Raw genomic sequence first — 10,002 nt, 5'->3', positions numbered from 1 at the left:
ATCCACTCAGTTTTGGGTGCTGCATGCTCTGGGCTCTTGCCAAGTCAAGCATCCAAAATTAATGGACCCTTTTGAAAAGTGTGTCTTAAATCCTATAGCTTCATACATCTGCCTGCAGAACCCAAGGTTCTTATTAAAAAAAAAAAAACCACACTACACCAACTGCTATCAAAAATCTTTATGAAATACCTTTGACTGATATTTTGAAATACACACACAGTTTACATTTGTAAGAATTTAATAAATATATACTTAAGAGTAACAGCTCTCAAACAGCACATTGTGGACCAGATCCTGTAGTCCTTGTACATACGTAATTACCATTAGATTGACTGCCTTGGGAGTTAGTGGAAGGAATGCAGGACTGGCCCACATTACAATTGTGCTACAGGAAAAAAAAAATGCATAGGTGAAGTCCTCCATGCAAGGGTTATAGAGCATTAGCTTTACTTTTATATTTGGCTAGGATTTGTTTCAGGTTGTCCAAGAGGTCTTCAGACATAAATTCTTCAAACACTGTATCAGCTTTTGCATTATGCTCAGCCAGGTATTTCTAGGAAGAGAATGTTACTGGTGAGATTTCCAACTTTCGTTTTTAACCTAAAAGACATGCAGCTTCTGTGTCAGCACCATGTGCGTCTTTTATTATTATCCACTGCATTGGAATAAGGCCATCTATCTAACTTAAATAGTAAAACTGGTTTCTTCAATAAAAAAATTAACTAAATAAACTCCAAGATCTGACACGATAGTAAAGTAACTAGGTTGAAAACAGCTGTGTTTGACAGTGGCATGCCACCAAACTTTGTGAATTCCTAGGGCACAAATCTGATCCCTAGGAGTTCTTGTGAATGAAAGACATACCTGTGTTGCCTATTAAAATAGTCTCAACCCATAGGCTGATGGTGTAAAAGCCAATCCTGTTCTTGAGGGAGGTTAGCATAGCAGAACACCAAAGGAGCACGGATAATTTGTTGATTTTTAGGAAGCTTTAGATCCCTCTTAAATGTCTGCAGAGTGACTGGTAGCTCTCTGCCATAGTGCCTCTTCTTCATTTTCCCACACCTATGTATTTTTTTTTTTTTTTTTTTTTTTTGCTATTTCCTGGTACAAACCTTCAGAAAAATCCCAGCTTCATTGAAGTTAATGGTGCAGGATGTCACTCTGAATATCTAAGTATGCCTCTTCTCTCCCCTAGTCTAGCATTAGTTGTTTCCACATTTCTCCTTCCCACTGAATGTGTATATTTCAGATTGGAAACATGCAATCTGAATCTTGCACTTGGATTACAGTGTCCTAACCATTTACCTTCCCCAGACCCGAAGAAGTGCTGTGAAGCTCGTAAGCTTGTCCCTTTCAGCAACAGAAGTTGGTCCAATAAATATTACCTCACCTAGCTTGTGTCTAATGGCCTAAGCGTTCATCTCCCTTCTGTAGCCATCCCCTGCACAGTCACTATGAGTGTAATTCCATTTTAGAAGGGGTTTTGATGGCCCAATACTTTCACTAACCTAGATGGATTTACACAGCAAACTGCACACTCTTTATGGCTTAAGCCCTCTTGGTTAAAATTGTTTTCCCTGAATAAAGGTACTGGCGACATTAATTGTGAAGCAGATGCTCTAGGGATAGTCAGGAGCCCAGAGTTCTATTTCTGCTTCTGTCATTTCACTGCCCTTGGCTGAATCCCTGGCCCCTCTCTGTGCCTGTTTCCCCTCCCACAGTTTGTGTTGTCTATTGTAATGCTAACTATCAATCACATCCCACCCTTTGCGGATTGGTTAATAAGCCTTTGAACTACAGGAGAGGCTATTGTCATCTTTCCAAAATGATCTCTACTTTTTGCAGTTCTGATAACAGAGGGTCTGAACAAACTAGAACATCCACCTACATCAGCAGTACTGAACACCAACAATTAAAGTATTTGGAGACCTACAGTGTCTCCTTTTTCAAATACAGCCCAGGAAGAACAATTGCAACTGTTACTGCTATTTCATCCTACATTCAATCAGTGTGGTGACAGCTGTTTTAGGTGAGGTTGGCAGGGCATGGTGCTGTACTTTTGCAGCCTCCAAGCTCTTTGGCAAAAGCTTAATAGACATTGGAAGCATTACAAGGGGTCATTTTACCAGTAAACTGGCATTACAAGGGGTCATTTTACCAGTAAACTGGTCATTTTACTGGCTCTGCCAATAATTTGAGGGGGAGGTAGGGAAGATGAGGTGTGTGTGTATATATATATATATATATATATATATATATATATATATATGACTAAGGCAATCAGTCATGAAATATCCATGAAAGGAACCCTAGAACAAGAGACCATTAAGAGGCTATTCCCAACACCACACACTGGTTGGGTGCTCTGCTTGCACATGGCAGTTAGTTTCAGCACATTTTTAATCCACATGGAATTTGCTATTGTGTCACTTTGGGAGAAATTGTGGACTTTTCTGTACAGGAAGGGAGAAGATTCAGCATGCCCAGACAAACAGGAGAGAGATTTGTTCTTTCCAAGGAGCTTGGAGACACTAACCAGTCACTCCCGAGAGACTGACTGACTGACTTTTGGGGAGAACAGACCACCTCTTTCTTCATAACCTGCCATGAACTGAGCAGGACATGGGGAGAGAGAGAGAGAGAATTAAAGAGGGGTGGCGTGGAAATAAACTGACCGTAAATTGCCTTTTGGGCAATGTATATTTCCTGACCCTGCTTTCGTGTTAACAGTAATGGGTGTGACTTACCTCTACAGACCCTACTTGAAAAGCCACCATCTCCAGGACACGGTACAACTTATCAAGCAGTTGCATTTTCTCTTCATTTGTTGTCCTCACAGCAATCTGGTGCCTGAGGAATACAAATACATTCCCTTAATTGCATGCCCAGGCCAAAGAGAAACCTCTTCATTTTAAGGTTGACAATGTAATAAATATTAGAAAAACTCAACAGGCTGGATAATTTAAATCAAAGTAATTTAAATCAAGGCAATTTAAAAATCACCAAATGGAAAGCCTCGATTGAAACCTACTTTTCCATTTGTACTTCAGTGTCTTTCTAAAGGAAGGTGCATTCTCATTGGAAGATGCAACTATTAAAATGTTAATTTACAACTAAAGTCTTTTCACTAGATTTAGTGCATCCTTTTGCTATCTAAGAGGATACACTAGAACTATCTACATTTAAGCAATTATGTAGCTTAATATTGTCAGATTAACTGTACATTTTTAGTACATTAAAAAATTGTGAGTGATACTGCTTATTTACTAGATAATTTACTTTTTGCTCTGATTTGTGTCAAGCTGTAGTAGGATGGTAACTGGAATTTAAACAAACACAAAACAGAATATAAAATACCACCTTAAATGTTTTGGCTAGATAATCTCTTATCAAAGCATGTTCCACCTTTACAACTAAATGATTTATTAAACAGAGATTAACTACTCAGTGGATTAAACTGGTTATTTCAGGTGAGCTTGGGAAAATTTTCAAATATGCCTAAGTAAAAGTGAGTTTAAATTCCTAGTCTCACCTAAGTCTCTTGAAAATAAGACTGTCTCCTAAATTACTCAGGCTGACCTATTGTGCCATATTTAAAAAGCTTGACCTCAAAAGTTACTCAGGAAAAACATCTTCTATATAGAAAACAGCTATTAACTCAGTTTGCTTGTTTTTTGTCCAGATTTAATTTTAAACAGGTTTATTTTTATAAAAAATAATTTAAATAAAATAAAAATCCAATTTCAAATAAAATCTAATCCTGAAACTAAGACTATAGATAAAATTGAGTACCTATACAGTTTATACATTCTCTAGCAAGCATCTAGCCAATTCAGCATTATCAGACATTACAATAACCTTACATCTAATCTCTCCCAATACATTTTTAATCAGTTCAAACATATCAAAAACTCCATAAAGGCAGTGAACCATCCATGTACACAGGAGTATTTTTAGGTATTATATATAGATGTAGTCTAAGATGAGAAATCTTAGTTACACAACAATATTATGCGTGCTTTGTAGTGTTAAAAATATTAACATTCTGCAGCTATATGTGTAGGGCTAGACTTTGAATGTGCATGGTTTATGTAGCATGGCACAAGATAAAGCAGGGGACTGGGACTCAGATTTGAGAGTTCTATTCCTGGCTTTGCCACTGGCCTGCTGGGTGACTTTGGACAAGCATTTTCCCTTCCGGTGCCTCAGTTTACCCATCTGTAAAATGGTGGTAATACAGACTTCCTTTGTAAAGCACTTTGAGATCTACTGATGAAAGGCTATAAAAGAGCTAGAAAGTATAATATTAGGACTTTTATATGTTCAACAAGTGTGTCAAGCCTTGGGGCCTTTCTGTAGAACTTGAAAACTCGAAGACTCTTGATAGATGGGGCATAGAATTGGAATATGTAATAACTAACATTCACATGGCTGGATATTAGAGAATGCATGAACTGTAAAGGATACTGAAACCTTTAACTACATTCCAGTCACTATTGAAAGTTAACTTCTGAATTTCACAGTATATGGAAATGTGTCCAAACACATACAGGTATTTCGGACTCACTATGGCAGACTCACAGTAGCAAGGCTGATTAGAAATGGGCTTTTCCCCTCAAATCAATTTAGTCAGTCAAAAAAAAAAAAAAAACAGGGTTAATTTTCAAAAAGTGAAAAGGTTTTGGTTTCTTGACAAAGTCCATTTTCCACTGAAAGTAGCAGGCACTTTTCTTACGTTTGTCTTAAATTTTAACCAGCCCTTGCTATGCAGGCATTAATTAATACCCCATACTGCAAGGTTCTGGGAGGAGAGAGAGTTAGTGATATGGGAACTATAGTATATGTGCAAGACTAAGGGCTAGTTACGTATTCAGTCAAGGAAATCTTATACAAACTACAGAAATTCACCATCAACCCTCCAGAGTATGGTTTTCTCTCTACATTGCAATGCAGTAGACTTCTCAGGAACAATCTGTTTTAAAAAAAACATCTGGCTGTGTGCACTTACTTCTTCTGAATTTCGTGTAGCTCATTCATAGCTTCATTGAGGCCCTCGTTGACTCCAGCCTCAATTAGGTTTTTATGTATCTCTAGAGCTTGCAGTTCAGCTGCACTTTTTTCCTCTTCTTCTTCAGCCACCTAAGGAAGGATAAACAAATTCTGATCAGCAACATGTTCCTCAGACTAAGTTTACCTACCAATAATTAAAGTCCTAAAACTTGCTAGGAGAGTGGACCTCCTGCCAGCAGAGGAATACAGGCAAACCCAAAGAATTCCCCCTATGAGAGGATCAAACCAAGGCCTCAGCAGGACAAACTTCAACTAGTAAAAATTATTGACCCCCTTCTCTTCCCCCCACCCAAGATTAAACAGTTGCTTTTTGGTTATATTGCTAAAGGGGTGACAAGTAGCAGTGCAACTCACAAGCATGTTTTAAAAGGTAAAGCAAGTGTTCTTGGGTAAAGGTTCAACAACAATATGGCAAGATGATGTGGAATGGGAGAGGACCATACATGACTAGAAATAGTCCCAAACTTAGATCCCTTTAATAAAAACAAGTAACTCCTTAAAGGTTTCCTTTTTCTCTCTTTTCTTTCTAAGAGGAGCCATTGTTCTCATAGGCAGCCTGCCACTCAGCCCCCAATCTGAGTGGGGTTCAAAATGACTTAGCAAGAACTATGAAAAAAGAAACAGGAAGAAACACTTCTCTCCTGTATCCATTAGATCAGCAGTTCTCAAACTTTAGCAACCCGAGGACCCTCATTTTGATTTAGTATTTTTTGCAGACCCCCAAGTTCCCCGCTCAGCCCCAGGCCACACCCCCACAGCGCCACCCCTGCCCCTCCTCTTCCCTGCCTCTTTCCGCCCCCTCCCCTGAGTTTGCCCTGTCCCCGCTCTTCCCCCTCCCTCCCAGCACCTCCTGCACAACGCTGGCATGCATGGGGCCCTGGGAGATAGAGAGGGGGAGGAGTTGATCAGAAAGGCCCGCAGACCCCAGTTTGGGAAATGTTGCACTAGACGAGTTGGGCATTGGGTCAGGCATGAACTGTAATGAGCCAGGCATCATGAGAGGCTGCACATCCTGAAGCGTCCTTGCAGCACCAAATCTGAAATATTTTGTGAACCATTTTATTATTATTTTTAAAGACGTTTTGCCCTGTCCATGCACGTTGGCACCTGCCTACACCAGCATGCTGCCTGGAATGATTTTTGAGAACCTCACCAGGCTTTTTCTACCCCCTCCCCCCCACTTAGTGAGGAACAAGTGAGATTAGGACTGGATTAAGGCAGTCGGGGGCCCTAAACACATCACAGTGTGGTGCAAGTGAACTCAGTTTCTGCTGTAGAGAAGCCATCAACCAGGCAGATCCAGGTCCAGAAAGGGTTGCGGAAAAAGGTTGCAACAAGATATTTGTTCCAAGAAAAACTGGGTGTCTAAATACTTCCATCTGAACAGAAACTGGGTACCATACCTGACAACTGTTCAGAAAGAAATGGGAGGCAACACAACAACAAACATCCAAAGGGTGGGTGTGCGGAAAGGGAGCTCTTCTGCTGGAAGTTAGGCAGAGGGATAAGCAGTTTCTACTCATGAGATGCCACCTAAAACAGGACCAGCTGACTGTTCAAAGCCATATAATGATTCATCAGGCTAAATTCAGAGTGACAGAGGGTGTAAGTCAGTGCAGAATTTAGTCCTACTCATTCAAAGATTTCTCGTTTATTTTCACTTTAGAAAAGTAAATTCCTACCTTGAGCTTCTGCTGGTGATGGTCATCCAGCTTTTGGGCTTCGTCTTTCAGCAGTTTTATTTGTTGCTTTTCTTCTCTGCTATCACCACATTCAACTTCAAGAATAGATTTGGTTTAAAAAAACATAAAACACCACACACATATGTACAGCCGCCTGGAAATACCTTGCAAAACCTCAGAGTTATATAGAACTTTAAACAATAGACTACCTACATGGGGCTGAAACAAAGGTCAAGGACCCTTACTCAAGTGCTGGAGATAAATGCTCAGCCTGAACTCACAATGTAGATATTAAGATAAGGGAAATACTGGAGAACTCTTTAATGTCATGTTAATTTTCCCACATCAGGAAGCCAGATGAATTTATGTTCCCTCAGAAACAGAGAAAGGTGCTAGTGCGGTTGCAGAGTCCATGGAAAATTTTCACTGGAAAAAATAAACAGATGCTCAAATTTTGTACATTACCTTCGACCCATACAAATCATTTTCAGTGACACTGCTATAATTCTACAGTAGTCTGCACTTATACAGCAATAGGAAGATAACCCTTTTCAATGGGCATCTGAAAAAGGCAGAAAGTGAATGGACTTCTAATAAAAACTAACGAACAATATAAACTATGTCTTTTATAAAATAAGTGTTTTTGTCTCAAGGGGTGATGCAATGCATTTCCCTGTGCACTAACTATTCTATCGCACACCTTCAGTAAACTTTCTCCTGGTTTCCTACACTAGAGCAGGGGTCTCAAAGTCCCGGCCCATGGGCCATCTGCAGCCCGAGAACCGCCCGACTGTGGCCCGTGGAGGAGAGAGGCATGCAGCCACACTGCTGGCAATGTCTGCGGCAGGCGCTGCCCTCCTCCCCGCAGCTCCTATTGGCTGGAGGAGAGGGATAGAGATACCATCACCAGTTGCCGGGCAGAGTCAGCCATGGAGGCAGCGTCACTTTTTTCCACAATGAATATAAACAAGTCAAAATACCGAACACAACTATCTGATGCCCACCTTGCTGCAATCCTGAAGGTTTCAACTGCTCAGTCACTGAGGCCAAACATTAACAAACTGACAGAACGGATGCGTTGCCAGGTGTCTGGCAAAACACTAAAAACTCTCTGGCAGGCGAAGAACTGTATAAAGTTGTATGACAGTTTTATTATTTCTGAGAAATTCGAAATAAAAAATACAATATAAACATTTTCTTTTCTGAACACCATCTTCAGTGACATTATTGGCCCGCTGGGAGGAGTTGAGGACTGGCCCTGGCCCTAAGGTAAATTGAGTTTGAGACCCCTGCACAAGAGGGATAAAGTTCATTATGAACATACAGTATTACTCACTCACTCTCCTGGATTAATTTCAGCAATCTTTGCTTCTTTAGAGACTAACTGGACACCAATGTACATTAAGTATCAGTGTGCGGATCTCTGCTACCTAGCCCAAGCAGTAATGTTTGCTGGAACACTTCAGTGGCTAACAGGATCTTTTGTCCTGCTGCCACCTTCTCCATGGACCCAACATAGGGACCAAGCCAGTGTCTCAGCATTTAGCAGATTCCCGTTTTTTGTTGGATGGATTGTGGAATGATTACAGTACTGAATTACATGTCCTAAATGTGCAGCGGCTCAGGGTAGAGGTATAATATTTCAGATTCAAGACCTTGTACAGTGCTCAATTCATTTGCATGAATTAAGCAACGAAGGCTGGAGAGCTGAGGTGGTGAACTGCTGGTGCTGACTACAAATGACTATTTGTGTTACTAACAATACAGTGTCTACCTTAGCGCACACAGCGCCTACAATTCAAGTTAATTCACTGGCTGCTTTTTTAGGAATAACCTGTATTTCCTTCTCAGGTCTGGAGCTCTGCTGAAACAAATCAAGGAGCAGCAGACTCATTGCCAACTAAGAATATATTTTGACTGTAAATTTCTCTCTATATTCATGGTTTAAACCTATCACTTAAATCTTACAACACGGTCACCTTATATAGCCTAGGCCTGGTATTTCTGCTTGCTGAATTCGTTTACTCTTACATGTTCTTGAATAGGAGAAAATCCACATTTGCTTGACCGAGCTGAGATCTGTAACACCTACAGGGAACTTGGTAGCTGGGCTTGCACTCCATACCCTCTGCTAGATAACGAAGTGGGAAGTTTGCTTTCCTCCAGAGATATTTATGTGCTTTCACTGCACCAAACCATACACATTTGGATGAAAATATTTTGTGGCAGGTGTTCAGTTAAAGAATGCGGATTTAAGAGAAGTTACAGAATATGATCAGTAGGTTTCTCTAACCAGCAATGCCAAGAATAATATATAGCCCACTGATTCACTGCCTGAAGGCCACCATTCTGAAAATATTTACTATGTAAACCCCGTAAGCAAAGATGTATAAAGCTTTTAGAGCTCACCTGTTCTAAGGAATCCTCTAAAATGATTTTCTTGTTACTAGCTTTACTTATTGCCTCTTCAGTCTGCGGAACCTGTAATGCACATTGAAAAAAAGACACACACAGATAAGAGAGCCATGTGGTACAGTTCTGAAATTTACAAGGAATCGCTGACTGAATTCTGCCCATTAATGGGTATTCAAAATCTCTCCGCATCTTTAAAACAGACTTTTTTTTTTAAATCAGCCTGCCAAAGAAATGTTTCCTCCCCACATCCCAAAACATGTATTCTCCCCACCCCCTACCCCCACAAAAGTTACTCCTGCCAGGTAAGACTCAGCCCTACATCAGTGGCAGGTCACTGTTCTAACATCACTGAAACAGTAAAACTAGTGCAGCACTCAAGACCCACAGACAGTTCAGAGATGCAGCCATGTAATGGACAGTTTTTGCCAGGTGGTAGGTATTTTCCACCATGTTTCAAAGAGGCAGCACAGCTAGGCAGGGGAGAAGGAATAGAAGCAGTGCAGTAGGCTGGAAATGGTTGCAGGAAAGGGGGCACAATATATGCTGCAGCAAACAAAGAAAAGAACAAGTGAGATGAAGATGGCTTAAAATTCTCCTCTGAGGGATTGTAGCTTTTAACCAATCCCTACACTTTTACTCCTGGTGGAATTTTGCGCCACTGCGCACATGCAGAATTCCCCCCCCTGCAGAAAATACATTCTGCCTGAGAAGTGCTGCAGTTCTGCCTTTTGCCCAATGCTGGTGCCACAGAATTTTTTCCCTGTGGGGGGGGAGGAGGGGGGAAATTCTGCATGTGCGCAGTGGCGCAGAATTCCCCCAGGACTAGAAATTT

General features: G+C 40.8%; 1 protein-coding gene across 1 annotated transcript; it reads right to left on the bottom strand.

The window, feature by feature from the left end:
* Positions 1-430: 430 nt before the first annotated feature.
* Positions 431-6,850, bottom strand: LOC113405232 (kinetochore protein NDC80 homolog; the record flags this gene model as incomplete). The annotated part of the gene is made up of 4 exons (XM_026646226.1): positions 431-553; positions 2,751-2,853; positions 5,012-5,142; positions 6,756-6,850. Coding segments are annotated over 4 exons (452 nt in total), but the record flags the coding sequence as incomplete, so codon positions are not given.
* Between the last annotated feature and the right edge of the window lie 3,152 nt (positions 6,851-10,002).

The sequence above is a fragment of the Terrapene carolina genome, unplaced genomic scaffold (assembly GCF_002925995.2).
Source record: "Terrapene carolina triunguis isolate 2854851 unplaced genomic scaffold, T_m_triunguis-2.0 Scaffold34479, whole genome shotgun sequence".
Lineage (NCBI taxonomy): Eukaryota > Metazoa > Chordata > Testudines > Emydidae > Terrapene > Terrapene triunguis.
The sequence above is the reverse complement of the archived record's forward strand: the minus strand, read 5'-3'. Positions and strand labels throughout refer to the sequence as shown.